Source organism: Peromyscus californicus, unplaced genomic scaffold (genome assembly GCF_007827085.1).
Source record: "Peromyscus californicus insignis strain IS unplaced genomic scaffold, ASM782708v3 Scaffold_19__1_contigs__length_69161282, whole genome shotgun sequence".
In the NCBI taxonomy this organism is placed as follows: domain Eukaryota; kingdom Metazoa; phylum Chordata; class Mammalia; order Rodentia; family Cricetidae; genus Peromyscus; species Peromyscus californicus.
This window is the reverse complement of record NW_026294491.1, coordinates 8,736,395-8,759,523: the sequence shown is the minus strand read 5'-3', so window position 1 is coordinate 8,759,523 and position 23,129 is coordinate 8,736,395. Positions and strand designations below refer to the sequence as shown.

The window sequence follows — 23,129 nt, the reverse complement described above, 5'->3', positions numbered from 1 at the left end:
AGCTTGGGGAGTGGTCCAGAAGAATGGAGTTCAGTTGAATGGTACTTGGGTTTTCAGTCCGCATGCTTGGGCCAGCGGTAATGGTAATGCTGTTATAAGGAGCAGGAAAGAACCAGGAGTTTAGATTGCTTCATTTAAGTCCAAGACATCTGCTAGCTGTTCCCACAGCTAGGTGTATGAACTGAAAGGCAGGAAGGTACTGGTGCTCCAGAAGATGTAACCTTGGGAATCACTGTTATACAGAAAGAACTTATAGCTAGGCAGAAGATCACATGGCAGAGGGGCTAGGAGAAGACTAGAGACAGAGCCTGGGGCCTCCTAGCATCCTCAATATGGTTTCTTCTCTCATCAGCTCTCAGCTGAGACAGGGCAAGGTTTTTGTTATGGCTTGAATACAAATTGTTCCCCACAATCATTTTCCTGCGAATTTCATTTTTCTTTTTGGATAAATAAAATTCCATTGTATATGTATACCACATTTTAATCTTTATTTTTCTTTAGACGTTTTATTGCATTTATTTATTAATGCACATATTTACATGTATACACATGGACATGGTGCATATGAGGAGGCCAGAGGACAAGTTATGTGAGTTGTTTCTCTCCTTTAATATGTAGGTCACAGGGATCAAACCCAGGTCTTCAGGCTTCAAGGGGAATGCTTCAAGGGGAGTGCCTTTACTCAGTGAGCCATCTTGCTGGCCTCATATGTACCATATTTTCATTATCTATTCAGCAGTTGTTAGACATGTAGCTGATTCCATTTCTCTGCTATTGTGAATAGAACAGCAATAAACATGTATAAGTAAGCATTTCTGTAGAAGGATATAGAGTCCTGTGGATGTATGCCAGAAGTGGTATAGCCAGGTTATATAGAAATCCCCCCTCCCTTGGTTTTTAGGAACTTTCACACTGATTTCTAAAATGGCTATATCAGTTTACACTCCCACCAAATGAATAAGGATTCCTTTTTCCCCACATCCTCTAGCATTTGCTGTCATTTGTTTTATTAATGATTACTAAGACAATTGGTTTGGTTTGGTTTGTGAACATGGATTTTCCTTTAACAAAGTGGCTCCCTTTCAGAGCTGAAGTTTCAGGCAGTTTTGAGCTGCCTGACGTGGTGCTGGGGACTGAACTCAGGCCTTCTGCAAGAGTATCAAGAGCTCTTAACCACTGAGCTATGTCCTCAGCCCTGGGAGTAGTCCTCTGTGTTGCTTCTCTCTGGGGTAGCACACTCCCATTGGCATGGGAGGGCCTTCTGAGAAAGATGGAAGAGGATTTATTTTCCTTGGCTTTGTGTGTTGGGGCAGAGCAGCACAGAAGTAAGGACACGGCAGATGAGCTTCTGCACCACGGTGGGCAGGGAGGCAGGCAAAGGGACGTGGGAATGTGCCAGGGCAAGATAAAACCCTTTGTCTTCTAACTGAGTGGCCTTCCAGGTGCTGCTGCTGCTCTTGGTGACAGTAGTGACCAAGACAGCAGCGTTCTCATCAGAGGCACCAGTGTCCTTGTGTGGGCACTTTTGTGTAAGGTGCTGAAATCACACCACAGTTGTCAGCCCTCCTGTCATACTTGCCCCAGATTGCTGACTCATGTTCTCTGCCCCATGCTCTGCCCTCACACCCCCACATGACTTAGACACTGGAAATACCAACAGGGAGCCTGTCCCATGTCAGGAGACTCTTGAAAGGACCATGTAGAGAAAATAGCCCCTCCGATACAGAGGATGGAGTCGGGGATGATACACATTGAGGAAACAGAGGAAAAACACACAAGCAGAAGTTACTTCATACTTTGATTGTTTGAGCTTTTGTAATAAAGCAGCTTGTTTCGTTTTGTGTTCTTTGGGTGTTACCATAGGGACATAAAGTGTTTCTGCCTAAGGCTCCTGTATTAAAGGCTTGGTTCCCAGGTGGTTGCACTACTTTGGGAGGTTCTGGAAACTTTAGGAGGTGGGACATAAATGGAGAAAGTATTTCTAGGGCTGAGTTCCTAGGGGCTATATCTTGTTCTGTACCCCGTAACCCCCTCCTCCCATATCCAGGGAAATAGGAACCATATGCTCACACTGCCTCACCACAGGCACAGAATCAACCATGAACTATGGACTGGAATTGTGAGCAAAAGTCCATCCTTTAAGTTGTTCTTTCAAGCATTTTAATCACAGCTACAGAAAAATGAAAGCTGGTGCTGGGGTGGAACTTTTGCTATGATAAACCTTACCTGTGCTTCTTAGCCTTTGGAGCTGGTGTGCAGGAGGGATGAGGCTAGAGAGACACTAGAATGCTGTAAACAGAACTCAGAGGACCAGCATGTCCACAGGAATGCTAAGCTGTAGAGCCTTGTGCTCTGAGGCTTCCATCGGGAATGAAGACTGTGTTGGGGATTGGATCATGTTCACTGTGGTATGGAACTTGTCTATGCTTTGTCCATGCCCTAAAACTTAGGGTAAGCTAATTTTACATGTGACAGACTAATGAAGTTTCAAAGTGACTAGGTTGTATCAAGAGCTTCGCTGGCTGCTCTTAAGCAAATTGCAATGAGAATTAGGGGTAAAAGAGAGAGCAGAAAGATCTGAAAAGCGGTTTGGCCAGAGAAGCAAATTTAAAGTTGGGTCCAAGGTGAGTAAGGGTGTTAAAAGAGATTATTATTGCCCTTTAAAAAGTTCCTTTTCACAGGGACGAAAGGAAAGATGACTTGATGGTGTCTCAGCCTAGCTGTGACAGGCTCAAGGGTATGAAAAAGTGAATTCACTTGAGATTTTCCCTCCAGAAGACAGTGCCTCTGAGACAGCTTTCTGGAGTACCATCACTTAGAAAAGTGTTTCCCCTCAGCCATCCGGTGGCGGGCTCTCACAAGCTGCTGCACTGTGGTTCAAAGGGGGCGTGGTTACTACTTGAACCAGTGGCAGACCTTGTTGTTATCCACCTGATGCTGACTTTACAGGCATGCAGAATGCAAGAGTTATGGGCTCATGGAGGTATCCACCAGATTTCAAAGGAAAACCTGGGAGTCCAGGCAATATGTAGCACAGTTGGAATCCTCACAAGAAGCTCACGAGAGGATGGGAGTGTAAACATGAAATGGAGACCTTAAGAAGTTAGAGAAGCCAGGGAAAGAAAGCTGCAGGTAATGAGGTGACCCCGCCCTCAGGAGAGACCGTGTAGGCTGGGAATGGCAAGGCCATAGGGGTATGGCTCCTCAAAATTTTTGGGGTCCACATTCCATCATTATTTGTTCTAGATGATAGACATAGAAGCTACAGGACTTATCATTTGCCTTCCTGATTTCAGTCTTTGGTCAGTCCCTCCTTTCTATGCATTCTTCCTCCTCATCTGAAATAGGCTGTTCACTTGGTGTTATTGTATCCTAGGTCTCAGGAGATGTTGAACTGAGCCTTCTGAATAGTATTAGAACTGTTAAGAACATGGTGATTCTTAGAGATGGACTGAAGGTATTTTGTATTGGGATGGACATGAGCCTTTTGGGTCCCAAGGGCAGAATTATAACATGTGAAATGCCTTTATGAAGACCAGAGATGTTAAAAGAACCATCCCTAGTCAGTAGCACTGTTTTAGAGATTCTAGAAGCTTCAGTAGGTAGGGCCTAGCTGGAGGAAGTGGAACATTGAAAGTGTGTTTTGCAGGGTGGTATTTGTCATCACCTGCTTTCTATCTATTGTGAAGTGAGTAACTGTTGCCATGTGCTCCTGACATCATGATGCTCTGCCTCACCAGAAGCCCAGAATCAACAGAGCCAAGGATAATGGACTGAAACCTTTGAATCCATGAGCAAACTCAGTGATTCTTCTCTTTAAATTATTTTCTCAGCAATTTTGTTCATAACTATAGAAACCATTTACACAGTTTTTTTTTTTTTTTTTTGGTTTTTCGAGACAGGGTTTCTCTGTGTAGCTTTGCGCCTTTCCTGGAACTCACTTGGTAGCCCAGGCTGGCCTCGAACTCACAGAGATCCGCCTGGCTCTGCCTCCCGAGTGCTGGGATTAAAGGCGTGCGCCACCACCGCCCGGCCCATTTACACAGTTTTTAAGAGCAGATGAAAACTCACCCACAAAGCAGATAAGAACTTCAGTTGCTTACAGGTTGACTGACTGAAAGAAAGGGGATGAGGGAACTTGATGGTGATGGAAGTGAGTGTCAGAACTTGGTCATCATCTGTAAGCTCTAATCTTGCTTCAGTGAAACCACACAAGAAAACTGTATATAGCTGCTGAAGTCTACACTGTACACACCACTAATCCCTGTCCATGGGCAGCGACTCTCACCAGCCCCAGTAAAGTTTTGCCAGCCTTTCCCTCCTCATTACAGCACAGCTTCTCTTTCTCTTGTCCAAGATTCCTCCTCCTACCCACCACTCTATTCCTGTTTCATTGCTTAGAGTTCTAGAAAACTTGCAAGTCTAGTTTTATTAGTCAGGGCTTGCTAGAGGGGCAGAGCTGATAGAATGAATGTGTGTGTGTGTGTGTGTGTGTGTGTGTGTGTGTGTGTGTGTGTGTGTGTGTGTGTGACTAAACTGACTTAGAAACTGTGGTCTGCATAGTCTCAACAATGGCTGCCTTATGATGGAGAGAAAGGCCAAGAATCTGGAAGTTGTTCAGTCCAAGAGACTGGATGTCTCTGCAATCCCAATCTGGTGCTGGAGTCTGGGAGAATATCTGGGCAGCTGCTCGCTTTCAGACTACACTGGGCTCCTAAAGAAGTTGGGTTTTGTTTGTTTGTTTGTTTGTTTGAGACAGGGTTTCTTTGTGTAGCCCTGGATGTCCTGGAACTCACTCTGTAGACCAGACTGGCCTGGAACTCAGAGATCTGCCTGTCTCTGCTTCTAATTGCTGGGATTAAAGGTGTGTGCCACCATCACAGCAAGAAGTTGGATTTAATATCAGCTGCAACAACAGGGTAGATGAATTTGCCATTAAGAATGGGGGCAAGTAGACAAAAGCAAAAGCTTCATTCTTCCATATCCTTTTATGTGGGCTGCCAATAAAAGGTGTGGCCCAGATTTAGGTTGGGTCTTCCCACTTCAAACCATCTGATCAAGAAAATCCCTCACAGGCATGCCCTTGAAATTTGAGTTTTAGTTGATTCCAAATGTCATCAAACTGACAACCAAGATTAGCTGTCCCATGAGTGTTAGTGAGTTACACAGTGGCAGGGTAGTTACAGGAACCAGGAAGTTAGCTCTGGTGGAATTTACTGCCTGCTTTGTTAACCCACATCAGATGGGTTTTCCCCTGATGTTCTTCCACTGGCATTTTCAAAGTTTATTCATGTTATAATACGTATGGGTCAGTGCTTTATTCCTTTTTATGGCTACATAATGTCAACAGTATGGATGTCCAGCATTTATCCATCCGTTGTTTGATGGGCACTTGGGTCATTTGCTGTGAACTATGCTGCCTACACAAGTTTTTGTGTGATCTAGTCATTCTTTTAGAGTGGGCCTTCAGGCGAGGAACCCAATTTTCCCTTACCTGAGCATGACTAGAGCTCCCCTTCATATTAAGACTGTTCCCCTGGAAACAGTGTTCTAGAACTGACAGTTCTCTTTTGTTCAATTCGTGGGAAGTGCGGCATCACTTCCTCTGAGAAGCCCAGTGTCACTACATGGGGGGTGGGTCACTTCTCTTGTTGTATTCAGTGAGATGAACATTTTATCTTACCAGTTCCCTTTGTTTTAATATCATCTTTCTCTTGCTAACTCACATTGGCTCCTTTCCATTTTCCTGTCTCTCCCCACCCCCACCCCCCTCACTGATCTTTTTCATTTGTTTTTCTGTGTGTGTGTGTATGTGTGTGTGTGTGTGTGTGTGTGTGTGTGTACACATAGCACCCATGTCCCACACTGAGGGTGTGAACTATCACATCCAGCTCCCCCCCCCCCACCAGCTGAGGACCAAACCCAGGGCCTTGAGTTTGCTAGGCAAGCGCTCTACCAGTGAGCTAAATCTCAACCCCCACATCCAGCTTTTTATGTGGGTTCTGGGGATCAAAGTTGGATTGTCAGGCTAGCTGCTTTACCCACTGAGCCATCTATCTCCCTGGCCTCCTGCTTTTCTTGATCTGTCGCTTTTATTCTCTCTCTACCCATACCTTTGTTTCAGTAATTGTATTTTCAGTTCCAACTTCTCCTTTTGTTACTCTGTATACTTTCTGTTTTTTTGCTGATTATTTTTAAAACTTTACACCTTCATTCACTGAGGAACTTTTATGGTGGCTGCTTTAAAACTATTGCATTGGTCTGTCACTACACTTAAATATCCGAGGCAGGCTGATTTGTAAAGAAAAAAATGCTTATTCTGGTTCATGGGTTTGAGGTCCAGTGTCCTAATATCTCTGTACAGGTTCTAGTGAGGGACCCCTGAACTAAATCATGCTTAGGTCTATGTGTGTCTGTCTCTTCTAATGAAGCTCCCAGGGTTCCGTCTCTGGACTCCATCCTAATGATTGAATCACTTCCCCAAGGCCTTACTTCTAAAAGCCATCCATAGATGACCTACACTCTAACACCATTAACTTCTACCTGGTGTTTAGACTCAGAGGAGTTCTGGGAGACAGGGGAAGGCCCGTTTAGACCCTTGTGAAATAATCCTATCTTCATCTTCAATGACAAAGGATCTCCACCTGTCATTCACATGCCTCACCTGTCTCTAAGCTCCAGGTTTTCGTGATTGGGACTGAGTTCTGTATTACTCCCTATCTACATGGTTTATGATATTTTCCCTCCATAATCTGTCTCCCCTCAAATATTGTCACAGTGACTGAGTTCTTACAGTGCTATCATGAGGTTATTCCTGTTGGCTCGCCATTGGCTGCATTTGTCGCATTACTTAAGTAGTATGTTTTATCTTTTGTGATGTCAACATAAGCTCTCTCTCTAGCATGCCTAGTGTAAGCAAGGGTGCAGTAAAACCAACAGCTAGACCATTCCATAGGTAGAAAGAAAGGCTTATTAGGGAATCAAACTGCCAGGGCCATCTCAAGGTCAGGGGAGAACAGCAAAAAAGTGGGAGGAGCCTTGACAGTTTTAAGGGAACAGGTAGCAGTGTGGGGGAGGTGTGTAAACCAGAACAGCCTGGGAGTTAGAGTAAAGGGAGGTGTGGTGTGGGCCAGAACAGCCTGGGAACTAGCTTGGGCACTTGGGCACTGTTGCAGGCTTATTTGAGTTAATCAGGAACTAGATGCCCCTGCTGGAGGCAGTTAGCTGGAAGGGGAGGATAAGGGAAGTGATGGCTTCTCCTGACAAACAGAAACCCACTTTACAAGGTTTCTGAGGAATGCTGAGTTTAGGCTTTTGTTTACCTGATAACAATCCTTCTGTTTACCTGGTCAGAGTCCAGCCTGAGCTGAGCCCAGACTGTCATTCAGGACATTGTCAGCAGCACTGCCATTTGGGGGCCTGCTTTGGACCCAATACCTAGTTATTTTGTTCATCCTGTAATTTCTTTATATTTCTGTTACAGTAGCCTTATCCACTGTAAGAGTCTCTTTCCTTACAGGGTAAATGAGCCTTACTCTGACTATTGCACATGCAGTGGATATTCTAAGCACTGGCAGGACAGTTGAAGCCCTGCTCTCATGAAGCTTTCAGTCTGGTGGGAAAAGAGAGAAGATCCTTTGTAGAAGAAGTGGTGTGCACCAAATATGAACGCTGCCTCTCTGCCCCCCCCCCCCATGGTCCCTGGCTGCTGGTGCTGTTTTAAGAGGGTCTGGGAATTTTGGTGGAGAGGCCTAGCTGGCTGAAGTAGGTCACAAGGTTCCTTGGGAGTGTTTTGTCCTTGGCCTCTTCCCCTCTTTCTACTCCCTACACCATGAGCTTAAAAAGCCCTCCACTACATGCTGCCATCAGCGTGATGCTCTGCCCAAGCACACCAAGCCATGCAACCATGAGCTAGACTTTCCAAAACCACATGTCAAAAGGAATCTTTCTTCAATTTGTTTCTGTTAGATATTTTGTCACAGAGATGAGAAAAAGTCATATAAGTTTTAGGGAATGAGGACAGATTGGTTGGTGAGCAAGTAAGGAGGTGATGTGATATTTGATCCATTCTTGGAGTTTCCATCTTTGTTTAAATCCATCTATTTTCAACTTTTGTTTTGTTGTGTTTTGTTTCTGGGGACAGAGTTTCTCTGGTGTAACAGTCCTGACTGTCCTGGAACTGGCTCTATAAACCAGACTGGCCTCGAACTCACAGAGATCTGCCTGTCTCTGCTGCCCAAGTGCTGGGATTAAAGGTGTGTGCCACCATACCTGGCTCTCAACTTTTTCTATTATCGTCTGCCATGGTCTGAATTTCGTCCTACAAAGTTTATAAGCTGAAGCCCTGATTGGAGAAGGTCACTGTACTTGGAGACAGGATCTTTCAGAGTTAATTAGGTTGATTAGATCACTGTGGTAGTCCTCTGTCCAGTCTGACTGCTGTTCCTGTAAAAGAACAGACACAGACAGATGGCTGTATGAGGATGCAGGGAAAAGATGCCGGCTGCACACTAAGGAGAGGCCTAAGGAGGAGCCAGCTGCTGGCACCTGCCTCTCTGACTTCAGCCTCCAGGACTGTGATGAACAACTTTCTTTTGTTTACACTCTTCTGTGTGGTGTTACTGTGGCAGCCAGAGCTGCCCTGAGCAACTTAGTCAGCTATGTAAATTCCCTGTGTTGTGTCTGCATCTGTATCTGATGTTCAGTCTCTCCTCACACCTCTTCTTTTTAAAGAATTGTTTTACTTTGTTATTATTTGTTTTATTTTGTTTTATGGGGTTTTGCCTGTATGTATGTCTATGCACATCCTACATGCAGAAAAGAGGGCATCTGATTCTCTTGAACTGCATGTGGTTGTGAGCTGCCATGTGGTTGCTGGAAACTGAACCCAGGTCCTCTGCAAGAGCATTAAGTGCTCTCAATGGCTGAGCCATCTCTCCAGCCCCTTCTTTTTCTTCTTAATATGCCATGTAAAGTTTTAGTTAAAAACTGTTTAATAAGTAACAGAGCAATGCTCCTGAATAATGACATTTATTTGAGACTAACAGAGGATTGCAATGGGAACAGGTGTGTCCTACTAAACTATGGCCTATTAAAGAGCTGAAACAAGGGGAAGTTTTCAAAAGTGAAGTGAAGATTCCTAAGATCTTGTGAAACAATACTCCATGGCTACAAGGATCAATACAGTGACGACAATCCAATGTTCAGCATACTGCTGGCAGGCTGTTCTTGTAGAATTACTTTCTGGGCAAGGCTACAGTGACCTCAGTGCAAAACTGGTCTCAGCAGTCTGTTGTGAATGGCTCTTGCCATTAGGCACACCATCATGAGACCTCCTCCTTCAAACCATCCAAGCTTCATTGATTAATTTGGTTTGAGATTGACAGCTCAACAGAGGATTCTGTTTTGATTCTGACATCTTTTGTGTGGGGCATGTTTTATTGGGTAACAGGAACTGAGAAATAGGCCTTTACATTGAGATTTTCTGTTCATCTAGCTAGGATTTAGCTGAGCCTAATTTTGGGCTCTTGTTTCTTCTCCTGTTGCCTTTTGGGTTTCCTGGGACTTCTACCTGAGATGGGATCTGTGTCTGTCAGTTCTCTCAGCTGTAGACACCCATGTTACTGTACTTTGAAGTTGCTATTGGTGTGAAGTACAGTGTGGGGGAGGAGCAGAAATGTTCTGTCAAAAGACAAAATCTCAGCCTTAGTGGCATGTGTCTATGGGCTGTGACTGTCACCAATTTCTCCTCTAGGTGAGTCAGGGATGCCCTTTCCTCAGGTATGGCCAGGCCCTGGAATCTTTTCCTGAGAACCCAGCTTTGCTATGTAGAGTACTCAGGGCATGCTGCATGATAGGAGTCCTTCCTTTCCCTGTCACAGCTGCCAGATCCCTGTGCAAACCCAGTCCTAAGACCCCCAGGAGGGCCCAGGGCCCTAGCTGTTTGTGTTCCAGGGCAGTAGATCTCATTGACTCCAGATTTCACGGTGATGGTTAAGGTGGACTTCAGCCTTCTGATGGACTAAAAGGTCATTGATTTTGTTGTGAGGATGGAGGGATAGTTTCAGGTGCTCTGCATGTCACTGATGAAACTGCTCAGCTGAACTTGGAAGAAGGGCATTTGAAATAGGGGAAGGGTGTACTGGGTGAAAGGACAGAGGCTTATTGAGGAAAGCAAAGGCAAGCCAATGCTCCTGGTGTTTAGAAAGGACACCACACAACATGAGGGGAACTGTAGGGAAACAGTAGAGCTGGTTGGTCAAGGCTTCTCCTGCCATCCATAAGGCTGTGCTTGAGTTCCATTTAGAAAGTATCATTCTGACCACAGGAAGATGCAGGAGTGGAAGTGTTAACTGAGAAGGCCTTTCTTTGCAGCTCAGTGGGCCAGGGAGCTCCGTCTGGGGTGTGGTCATTGTGGGCTTTAGGGTGTGCTGGGAGGAAGAGCAGGCAACCCTTCTGATGGGTGAGAGAGTCAGTACCCACATCTCTGTCTGTGGGTGTCTGGGGAGGAGCATGGGGAACTGTGAGTTGGAATTTGATGTTGTGCAAGCAGACGTGGTATCAGGTGCCCAAGGTGAGCTTTCCAGCAGGTTTGTAAATAGGAAGTTCAGAATTCAGAGAGCGGAAGGTTAGAGAAACAAAGTTGAGCATTACTGGTAAGCATGTGGGATTTGAAGACTTGCCATGGGTGAGGTCACCTAAGGAGAAAAGGGGAGAGAAGGACCCGGGGAAAGGCAAGTGCACGGAAGAAGACCAGTGAGGAAGACATGCTGCAGAAGCCGTGGAACAGTCTTCCAGATCATCTTCCAGGAGGTTTGGGAGTGGAGGTTAGCTGTGTCAGCACTGAATAAGAACTGAGCAGTATCAATGTGGAGAGCAGTGGTGACCTTAAGGTGACCTCAGGGAATGAAGAGATGGCAGTGTGACTGGAAGGTGAAGGAGCAGTGTGAGGCAGGGCAGGAATGTGGCAACAGCAGCCAATCCCTGGAGTCTTTTGGAAGGAAGCAAATGGCAGGCAGGATCTGGACATGAATTGGGGTTCTGGAGGATGACCTTTTCCCCCTGTTCTCTAAAGTCTGGAAACACAAGGCTCAGGCTGCTGCTGGATCTTAGGTATCCATGGTGTCATGAAAGTGGCCAGTGATCCCAGAGGAGGATGACTGTACATGTGTTCCCTGAGAGCTTGGCCATTGTCTGGAGTCCTGGTGGGACCAAGTATGGTTTCAGTTGAAGCACATGGCCTTGTCTCAGATGAGGGGCAAGGCCTGCTGGATTCCTTTAGGATAAGTTTTAATTGTTAAACACATTGGATGGTTGAAAAAGAATCGTAAACTATTACTAATATATGGATGGAGATGATTTTTTTTGGTGATTGTGAAGAATTTTTATTACACATTCATTGCATATTCTCAATTAAGTTAATTTGCATGTGATTTGGAATATGAAATCTAATATACAGAATATATACATAGAAATAGGATTCTCATTAAATTAATTCATATTTTATTTAAAAACTTTGTGCAAATTCATTTATTATTTCTGTATTAGAGCCCTGCTGGTCCCTCTCCTATGCCCTGTGGACACTGCTGCTTGCTTCTTACTTGGTACTGGGGCTAGGCTTCTCAGGCTTCCCCGTGACAGCCTTCCTGAGAAACTTATTGCTTGTTGACTTCTGGTAACAACAGAAGAGAGTCTTCCATCATTCCACCATCCCAGAACAGTCATAGCTTGAGTCAGATTAACATTCATCTTTTGCATTATTATGGATGCTATTATTTAGACCTGAGTCTTACATTATTTCCTTGTCTTCTAGTTTCTTACTTTGGCTAATAATTTTTTTCATTTTGCATAATTTTCTTTATTATTATCATTATTTTTGTGTGTTCTTTTTATTATTTTAAATGATTTATTATTATTATTATTATTATTATTATTATTATTATTATTTTAACATCCAGACCTCAGTTTCCCCTCCCTCCTTTCCTCCCAGTTCCTTCCCTGCATCTCCCTTCTGCCCACCCACATCCACTCCTCTTCCATTTCTGTTCAGAGAAGGGCAGGCCTTCCATGGATATCAACCAAACATGGCATACCAAGTTATAGTAAGACTAGGTACCTCCCCTCGTATTAAGGCTGGACAAAGCTACCCAGGAGGAAGAAAGGGTCCTAAAAGCAGGTAACAGAGTTAGAAGCAGCTCCAAGCTACACAACTGTCATGTATGTATAGGGCTTAGGTCAATCCCATGCAGGCTCCCTGGCTGTTGGTTCAATCTCTGTGATCTCTCTCTTTTTTTTTTTTTTTTTTTTTTGGTTTTTCGAGACAGGGTTTCTCTGTGTAGCTTTGTGCCTTTCCTGGATCTCACTTGGTAGCCCAGGCTGGCCTCGAACTCACAGAGATCCGCCTGCCTCTGCCTCCCGAGTGCTGGGATTAAAGGCGTGCGCCACCACCGCCCGGCCTCTGTGATCTCTTAAGTGCCACAGATTAGTTGATTTTTGTGGGTTTTCTTGTGGTGTCCTTGACCCCTCTGGCTCCTACAACCCTTCCTCCCCCTCTTCTGCAGAATTCCCTGAGTTCCTCTTAATGTTTTGCTGTGGGTCTGCATCTCTTTCCATCAGTTGCTGGATGAAGCCTCTCTGATGACTATTGGGCTAGGCACCAATCTATGAGTATGGTAGAATATCATTAGACTTCATTACATTGACTTTTCTCTTTTTTTTTTTTTTTTTTTTTGACCAGTCATGTTTGGTTCTATCCTAGGTCTCTAGGCTATGCTCCCTTTGGGTCCTGGTGCCCCAGGCAGTGTTAGGGATGGACTCCCTCTCATGGAATGGTTTTCAGGCTGGACCAGTCATTGGTTGGCCACTCCCATGATTTCTGTGCCCCTACTTTACCCCAGCACATCTGGTAGGCAGGACAAATTGTAGGTCAAAGGTTATGTGGCTGGGTTGGTGTCCAAATCCCTCCACTGGAAATCTTGCCTGGTTACAGGAGATGGCTGGTTCAAGCTACATTAAGACCTATTGCTAGGAGTCTTAGTTGGGGTCATCCTTGCAGATTCCTGGGAGTGTCCATTGCACTAGGTTTCTACTTCACTCTGAAATAGCCCCCCTTTCCACTTGTCTCTTCCAGTACTCTTCCCCTCCATCCCCTCCCCCCACCTAATCCCTCCTGTTCTCATTCCCACCCTCTGCAAGTCTACCTTCAAAATCTATTTCCCCTTCCCCGAGGAGATCCAAGTGTCCCCCCCTTTAGCCCTCCTTGTTACTTGACTTCTTTGGATCTGCAGATTGGAGATGGTTATCCTTTATTATTTTATAGCTAATATCCACTTAGACTTGAGTACATACCATGTTTGTCTCAAAGGGTCTGGGTTACCTCAGAATGATTTTTTTTCTAGTTCCATCCAATTGCTTGCAAATTTCATAATGTCTAGTTTTTTATTTTTTGTTTTTTGAGACAGGGTTTCTCTAGCCCTGGCTGTCTTGGAACTTGCTTTGTAGCCCAAGCTGGCCTTGAATTCACAGAGATCCTGCTGCCTCTGCCTCCCTAAGTGCTGGGATTAAAGGCATGGGCAATAATGTCATTTTTTTAACAGCTGAGTAATACTCCATTGTGTAATTATACCACATTTTCTTTATCCATTCCTTAGTTGAGGGACATCTAGGTTGTTTCCAGTTCCTGACTATTACAAATAAAGCTGCTATGAACATAGTTGAACAAATGTCTTTGTGGTACGATCGATCGTCCTTTGGGTATATGCCCAAGAGTGGTTATAGCTGAGTCTTGAGGTAGATTGATTCCCAGTTTTCTGAAAAACCACCATATTGACTTCCAAAGTGGCTATACAAGTTTGCACTCTCACCAGCAATGGAGGAGTGTTCCCCTTGCTCTACATCCTCGACAGCATGAGCTATCACTTGTGTTTTTAATCTTAGCCATTCTGACAGGTGTAAGATGGAATCTCAGAGTCATTTTGATTTGCATTTCCCTGATGGCCAAAGATGTTGAACATTTCTTTAAGTAGTTGAGATTCCTCTGCTGATACTCTCTGTTTAGATCTGTACCCCATTTTTTAATTGGATTATATGATTTTTTTTTTCGATGACTAGTTTCTTGAGTTGTTTTTGGAATTTAGCCCTTCGTCAGTTGGGGGGTTGCTGAAGATTTTTTTCCCATTCTGTAGGCTACTGTTTTGTCCTATACATGGTGTCCTTTGCCTTACAGAAGCTTTTTAGTTTCATGAAGTCCCATTTATTAATTGTTGATCTTCGTGCCTGTGTGTATTGATGCTCAGTTTAGGAAGTTGTCTCCTGTGCCAATATGTTCAAGGCTATTTCTCACTTTCTCTTCTATCAGGTTTCATGTATCTGGATTTATGTATCTGGATTTATGTTGAGGTCTTTGATCCACTTGGTCTTGAGTTTTGTGCAGAGTGATAGATATGGATCTATTTGCATTCTTCGACATGCTAACATCCAGTTAGACCAGCACCATTTGTTTAAGATGCTTTTTTTTTTTCCATTGTATAATTTTGGCTTCTTTGTCAAAAATCAGGTGTCCGTAGGTGTGTGGATTTATGTCTGGGTCTTCAGTTCGATTTCATTGATCAATGTGTCTGTTTTTATGCCAATACCAAGTGCTTTTTATTTATCTGTAGTAGAGCTTGAAATCAGGGATGGTGATACTTCCAGAAGTTCTTTTATTGTACAGGATTGATTGATTTAACTATCCTGGGGTTTTTGTTTTTTCATATGAAGTTAAGTATTGTTCTTTCAAGGTCTGTAAAGTGTTGTGTTGGGATTTTGATGGGGATTGCATTGAATCTGTAGATTGCTTTTGGTAAGATGGCCATTTTTGCTGTGTTAATCCTACCGATCCATGAGCATGGGAGATCTTTCCATTTTCTGATATCTTCTCTAATTTCTTTCTTCAAAGACTTGAAATACTTGTCATACAGGTCTTTCACTTGCTTGGTTAGAGTTGCACCAAGATATTTTATGTTATTTGAGGCTATTGTGAAGGGTATTGTTTCCCTGATTTCTTTCTCAGCCCATTTATCGTTTGTGTATAGGAAGGCTACTGATTTTTTTCAGTTAGTCTTGTATCCAGCCACTTAACTAAGGGTATTTATCAATTGTAGGAGTTCCCTGGTAGAATTTTTGGGATTGCTAATGTATACTGTCATATCATCTGCAAATAGTGATACTTTGACTTCTTTCCAATTTGTAACCCCTTGATCTCCTTTAGTTGTCTTATTGCTCTAGCTAGAACTTCAAGTACTATATTGAATAGATATGGAGAGAATAGACAGCCTTGTCTTGTTCCTGATTTTAGTGGAATTACTTTGAGTTCCCATTTATTTTGATGTTGGCTATTGGCTTGCTGTATATTGCCTCTATTATGTTTAGGTATGTCCCTTGTATCCCTTATTTTTTCAAGACTTTGATCATGAACGGGTGTTGCATTTTGTCAAAGGCTTTTTCAGCATCTAATGAGCTATGTGGGGTTTTTTCTTTCAGTTTGTTTATATGGTGGATTACAGTGACAAATTTTCATATGTTGAACCATCCTTGCATCTCTGGAATGAAGCCTACTTGATCATGGTGGATGATCTTTTTTATGTGTTCTTGGATTCAGTTTTCAAGTATTTTATTGAGTATTTTTGTATCAGTGTTCATGAGGGATATTGATCTATAATTCTCTCACCCCCACCCCCCACAGTCGGGACGAATCTCTCCCACCAGTGGCCCACAGCCACTTGATCCCAAGTAAACATACAGAGGCTATATTATTTACAAACTGTATGGCCTATGGGTCAGGCTTCTTGTTAGCTAGCTCTTAACTCAACCCATTTCTATTAGTCTATATGTTGCCACGTGGCTGTGGTGTTACTGGTCTGCTGGAATTTGTTGCTCCTTGGGCTGTGGGCTGGCGTCTGCTCTACTCTTCTTTCTTCTCTCTCTCCAGATGGAATGTACCACCTAACCTTATTCTGCCTCACCATTGGCCAAACAGCTTTATTTATCAACCAATCAGAGCAACACATATTCACAGCATACAGAAAAACAGCACTTGCCCTTTTCTGTGTAATAAAAAAGGAATGTTTTAACTTTAACATAGTAAAATTACATATAATAAACAGTTATCAAGCAAGAATTACAGTTACAAATCTAGTCAATTCGTATTTGGCAAAATTAAATATTCTATCATCTATCCTATTTTTGTGAGTCTAAAGTTTTATATCTAATTCATCTTTTATCATAACTAAGAAAAATTATAACTATCTAGTCTTCAACTACATCAAAGACCCCAGAAGTATATAATATTACCTGAGTAAACAGGAAATGCATTATAAGCAACTTCTATAATTCTAGAAATGACAGAGACAGCTTGGCTACCTGGATAGTCATCCAAAGTTCCTCTGCAATGTTGGGGCATCCATCTTCAGCCTATAGATCTAGAGTCTCTCAGTCACTTCTCCCTGTGTCCTGCATAATGTCTGGCAGTCTCCTCTGCAAAGCAGGAACCTGAAGGACCATCTCGCCTTGTTTTGGCAAAATTCAGTGGTCATTTTCCTATGGGTCCTTTATGTCCAGTTTATACAATATCCTGTCAAGCAGTCAAGGCAAGGGCACTTTTTTGCCCAGTGGCTAACTTTTGCCACAAAGAAAGCAAACTCTGTAATGAGTTTCTTCAATGCCCATCATCCTCTTTTAAGTAATTGGTACTGCCAGGAGCAGACATGTCTCAATGTACAGAAAAATCTAAGTTATTAAAATATTTAAAATACCATATTCTGTAGAACTTTGAAGTGTTTGAAGATTACCTAGCTAATTGAAATATACCTTTGTATACCTAAAAAATGTAACTAACACGACTATAAATTTGATTTCATAGATGACTATTAATCTGTTTCTTAATTATATTTTACAATTTTAAATGAATTGCATAAAAATAGTACCTTAAACAAGAGTAGAAATATATATACAGTATAACAAAATTAACTTTAAATTTGTATCAATAAACTAAAATCTATAGCAATGTAAAATATTTCAAATAAGTTGTTGCTTTTTAAAAGTAGATTCAATAATTTACCCTTTTATCCTATCATATCTATATCCTATATTTCTATATCATATCCCCTTTCTTCTTTTAGAAAGAGATTGCATTTATAATCAACCCCCTTTTTTAAAAAAAAATTATGAACAATATTTTGAGAATTTGGGCATAGCTTCTCATACTACTTCCTGCTGGTTGGGGGTGCTGACAGTCTTATGGAGATCCTGAGAAAATTAAGAATTATACTTAAATCTTGGCTGTAGGAGTCTGTGAGGCTGGATCATCTCAGCCAGTTGCTTTGAAGCTGTTTTGGATGCTGGATCATCTGGGTCATGGTTGTCATCGGAGACCTTTCAGGAGGTCTTAGTTGATCAAACCATATTAGCCTGGAAGCAATCCACAGGTTCTCATCTTCTGTGAAAACAAAAGCATAACCTCTTTTCCAAAGCAGTGTATCCTTAGAGACAAATTTTGAAGTCAAGATACCTTTGAAATATACATATTGTTTTTTTATAATCAAAATGTCTTTTATAATCAAATGTCTTGCTCCAGTTAAAAATCCCAAAGACAACATAATACAGACTCTCTGTGTAATTTCCATCTTTATGTGACTTATTATATTTTTATATATTCTATTTTTTAGGATATTATATATAACATATATATAATATATAATAATTTTTATATATTCTATTATTTTATTTTTATGACTATATCCTTTCTCTCCTCTCTCTCAAGCCTATGTACTTTTTTACACATAATGTAAACTATTCAGAATTTTATTCCCTCTGAATCTGTCTTATTATGAATCTATAATCCTTCTCTGACCAGGAGAGATTTTAAACTGTTAAACTGACTTTGGCTGTTGACTCCACTCCCCCCAGCTTCCCAACATGGCAGAGGTACATTTACCGCCAGCTCTGGGATCCATGCTCACCACTGAGTATGGGAAGCAGTGGGTCTATGCCTCCATCCAGCAGCGGTGGCCCAGAAACCTTTTTTTTTTTTTTTTTTTGTCTGTACTAGCAAAATCTAAATCCACCATGCAGCATACTGCATGTGCTGCATGGCACCCCTCTGTACCGTCATGGGAATCCACCATGCTGCTTAGCTTGTGAAGGCTGGTGGCAGCTGGTGGCCAGCTCCATCTCACAGGCCGCTGTCAGGAAACAAGTCTCTGCACTGCTGCTGGCTTGAGACTGTGAGACTAGGAAGCCCAGTGTGGCTCTGCTTCTGTGCGTTAGGACCTAAGGTCTATGTGGATCATTGCCCAACAGTGAGCGCCAAATGTAGCTGGAAGTTTCTCTGGTCCTACCCAGCCCCTGTGGTCAGGACACATCTCTCCCACCAGTGTCCCACAACTGCTTGGTCCCAAGAAACACACGAAGGCTATATTATTTACAAATGGTATGGCCTATGGGTCAGACTTGTTATTAGCTAGCTCTTAACCCATATGTTGCCATGTGGCCGTGGCATTACCAGTCTGCTGGCATCTTGTTGCTTCTTGGGCAGCAGGCTGGCATCTCCCCTTACTCTCCTTTCTCCTTTCACTGTCTCTCTTTGATTTTCCCGCCTGGCTCCATCCTGCCCTGCCATAGGCCATTGCAGCTTTATTTATTAGCCAATGGGAGTAACGCATATTCACAGCATACAGAAAGACATCCCACTGCATAAAATCTTTAAGGTAACCACTGAAATATAGAAAGGAGGAACCATGGGCAGTTGATTGACTGCTAGAGCAGAGACCATCAGTGTTCTTCAGATGTAGCCCCTGATAGGTTGCCACAGTCCACTGGATAGCCCACAGTGTGCACATACTGACAGCACTGCGTGGACTTGGTGAGTTTAGAAAAGAGCACATGAAGTTGGAAGGGTAGTGGATAGGGGAAGGGCTGAAGGGGATGGAGGGGGTAGATTTGATCCAAACACATTATATCCATGAAGGAGAAATACAGGAAGGGATCTCAGACCTATTTCTTTCTTCCTTTTTGTCTGATATGGATTGGTTTAGTATTGTATTTTATTTGTTTTTTTTTTCAGTATTTGCCTTAGAGTTTACAATATAATGTTTGCTTAGAATATATTTTTATGGGGTTGGAGAGATGACTCAGTGGTAAAGAACACATGTACCTCTTGCAGAGGACCTAAATTCATTTCCCAGCATCCATATGGTGGTTCAAAATCATCTATAACTACAGTTCTAGGGAATCCAACGCCTTCTTACAGCTTCCATGGGTACTGCACACATGTGGTACACATATACCTGTGCAGATACATATATACATACTCATATTGATTGTCACTGGCAGTTAGTGGCCCTTTGTTTCTCTGTTGTAGTTTTTGAATGAATGTTGGGTGTGGTATGTAAGACAACAGAGCAGGGTTAGACAAGTTTTTCTATTGGGGTCACATAGTGAATATTTGAGCTTGAGGGTCATGTGTGGTCCCTGTTATGTTTTATTTTGTTTACTTCTTTAAAAATTTGAAGTCAAGGCTGAAGTAATGGTTCATGGTTAAGAGCATGTACTGCTCTTTGAGAGGACCCAAGTTCAGTTCCTGGCACCCATGTCAGGGAGCTCACAGACTCCTGTAACTCCAGCTTTAAGGGAATACCCTCTCCTAGTTTCCATGGGCACCTGTGCTCAAATGCACATACCCACATTCAGACATACACCCATACACATAATTAAAAAGAAGTCTTTAAGAATATTGAAACCATCATACTACACAGCAGGCTATGGAGTGACCTTGGCTTTGGAGCCTGGGTATTCCCTTTGAAGGAGTATGAGAGCAAGGTAGAGACCTAACATTTACACCTGGGGATGCCATGCCTTCTGTTCTGCTGTGGGGGGAATTGGGGGTGGGCCTTTGGATTTGTTGTCATGTTTGCTATGTATCTTGCTAGCTGGAGTCAGATTCTTCTTGTCCTTTCTTCAGCCTTGAGGGAGGTGTAGGCATATGTTTCTGTCCCACCAGCAACTCCCAATGCCCAGCAGCCGCTTCCCTGTTACCACACAGAGGCTTGTACTAATTATAAATGCTTGGCTAGTAGCTCAGGCTTATTACCACTAGCTCTTACACTTAAATTAACCCATAATTCTTATCTATGTTTAGCCACGTGGTTTGGTACCTTTTCTCAGTATTTCATTCTCATCTTGCTTCTTCTGCGTCTGACTGATGACTCTTGACTCTGCCCTTCTTCTCCCTTTATCTCTGGCTTTCCTGCCCAGCCGTATTCTGCCTGGCTGTAGGCCTGATCAGCTTTATTATCAACCAATGAGAGCAGCACACACGCACAGCATACAGAAGAGTCCTCCCACAGCAGGGAGGGCTGAATTGCTAGTCTCCACCTTTAGCTGTTGACCCTCCCTGCCTTGAGGTCCTCATTCTGTCCTTGGCCTACTTGTAGTTACCAGGTATTTGTGCAGCTCTGGGGAAGCATGGTAGGGAGTTCTCCATTGTTTCAGTTTGCTACTGTCTACTGTGTGTGAGTGTGGGGCTTTCCCTATAATATTGACCTTTCCTTGGCAGCCGCCCTATCCTGTATCTTCACCTTTCCTCTAGAACAGGAAGATTCCAGTGGTCTGGGCTTAGGATGGCTCCCTGTTCCTCCCTCAATGAAGAACAGGTTTTATTTTATTCTTCCCCTAACTAGAGTTCCCCTTTTTGTTCTATAAGAGATGTCTCTGGTCCAGGCTGAGGGAGTAGTACTCAGTCCCACTGACTTCTTGAAAGGTCCTTTTGAGAACGTGTACTGATAAGAAAGAGGTGCTGGTTGTAAGCATGGCTCCTGATAAAGTCCTCGTCCCACAGGGTATCCATTAGGGAGAACTGGTCAGAGTTTATCCTGGTTAAAGCTTATAGCTTTGATTTAGGCTATTATTTTGGTCTTTTTCAGTGGTTGTTGTAACATAAGCAGGGCTCCCAGGTTCTGTAACTCCTGTGGGACATTCAGATAGAAGGTAATGGAATACATTGTGGATCTTATAGCCTGTGTATGGTGGTTTGAATGAGAATGGCCCCCACAAGCTCATACATTTGATTCCCAGATGGTGGGCTGGGAAGGATTAGGAGGTGTGACCTTGTTGGAGGAAGCCTCTTATTGGTGGTTTTTGAGGTTTCTAAAGCCCATGCCAGGCTCTGCCTCCATCTCGTGAATAAGATGTGAGCTCTCAGCTGTTGCCACAGCACTATGCCTGTCTGCCTGCCAGGCGTCCTGCCATGGTGATCCTGGAATAACCCTCTGAAACTGTAAGCAAGTCCCAATTAAATGCTTTCTTTTATAAACTGCCTTGGTCATGGTGTTTCTTCACAGCAATAGAATAGTAACAAAGACACTGTGATATTGTCCATGTCAAAGACCCTGAGTGAACTCTGTTGTTGCTGAGAGATTTGCCACAGTTGGAGAGAGCATGAGCTGTAGTACCTCCTAAAACAAGCACATGTCAGTCAGCTCTGCATGATGTGATTATTGTCTTAAAAGGAAGAAAGGTTTATTTGGGCTCCTGGTTTGAGATGCTTCAGTCTCTGGTCAGTTGGCCTTGTTGCTTTAGGCTGTGACAACAGGATATGTCTATTTACCACATAGCAGTTAAGAAGCAAAGAGACACAAAGGGACTAGGGTCCCAGTATCCTCCTCAAGAGGATGTCCCTGTGACCTAACTTCTTCCCATTAAGTGCTATTCCCTAAAGTTTTCACCACCTCCCAAGAGCACCCCAGGCTATAACAACCGTATCTTTCACATGAGAACCTTGGGGGATACATCAAACCCCTTAGAAGCTCTGAGATTTCTAGTTTAGTGGGTTTTAAGATTTATTTTATTTTATATGTACGAGTGTTTTGTCTGTATGTGCGTATGTGCCTGGTACCCGTGGAGGTCAGAGGAAGGTATTGGATCCCTTGGAACTGGAGTTATGGATAGTTGTGAACCACCATGTGGGTTCTGGGAATTGAACCGGGTCATCCGTAAAAAGCAAGTGCTCTTAACTGCTGAGCCATCTCTCTATGCTTTAGTTTAGTGTTTTAAATTATATAATCATGACATTTGAAGATGGCTGTTTATAAAAGGTGGTAATTGTGTTCAGTCATGAAAATAGCAAACTAGGCTTTCTGTTTCTGGACTAGCCACAGCTTTCTCAGCTGTCAGACCTGTCATTCAGAAAGACCCCTTCAGGGGTGGCTCTCTCAAGAGACTTTGGTTTTAACCAGGATCGTCTCCTCTCCCCAGATCCAGATGCAGAAGTATGCCTTCATGCCTTGCGACTCATCCAGTCTGTGGTTCTAGAACCAGAGGTCTTCTCCAAGGCATCCCTGGAGCTCCGGAGCTCCTTACCTCTGCAACGCATCCTGGCCATGTCCAAGAGCCGCAACTCCCACCTGCAGAATGCCGCCCAGGAACTCCTGGAAGACCTCCGTGCCCTGGACTGCAGTGTTTAGGTGTGCTTGACTGCCAGGGCTTGGTGAAAATGCCAGTGGCCCTTCCCCTTCCCAGGACCTTTACCTTTTGTGTTCACAACTAGATGTCACTGTATGTCATGTGTTAGAGATTGCAGGTCTTGGCTGACTAGAGATGGACATGATGGGTAAGCATCCTGCATTTCTGTCCTGGGAGGCCACGCTTGTTAGGTACTTGGTTATGGTTAATCTTGCCAGAGCAATGACCAAAAAAGGTTTCATTCTCCAGGACAGTCCCCTCTTAACACCTGGAAACTCTTCCAGAGTTTTCTCAGAGGAGCTTCTTGCTGCCCTAGAGGCTGCCCACACCAATAGGGCCACTCTAAAGATGGGAATTTAGATCACTATCTACCATGTGATCAGTATTTTCCAGAAGCATTTCTGTAATAGCCAACCTCTTTCTCTAGTAACTATAGCCCCCACTACACAGGCTTGCTTTTGTAACCTTTAGATGAACCTAGTATTTCACATGACGTTGGACATTTGATCTCTGTTTTGGTGCTTCTTTTATTTCTGAATAAAGTTGAGTCAATATTAACTATCACATTGTGAAATATAATCTTGGGAGCTTGGAAGTTGGTGTCCTTTGTACATTAACAATGTCATTTATGTAGC

The 23,129-nt window shown here is 43.2% G+C and overlaps 1 protein-coding gene across 3 annotated transcripts in view; it reads left to right on the top strand.

Annotated features, from left to right (window-relative positions):
- Hsf2bp (heat shock transcription factor 2 binding protein) overlaps positions 1–23,129 on the top strand; it is a 139,269-nt gene that overhangs the window by 59,096 nt on the left and 57,044 nt on the right. For 2 of the 3 annotated variants that reach the window (XM_052744536.1, XM_052744535.1), the window contains exon 9: positions 22,288–23,073. The exons of the other annotated variant lie outside the window; for it this stretch is intronic. In XM_052744536.1, the coding sequence (XP_052600496.1) occupies positions 22,288–22,496 (209 nt within the window). In that variant the 3' untranslated portion in view covers positions 22,497–23,073. Of the gene's footprint in view, positions 1–22,287; positions 23,074–23,129 lie in introns of those variants that run through there. 3 annotated transcript variants of the gene reach the window in all.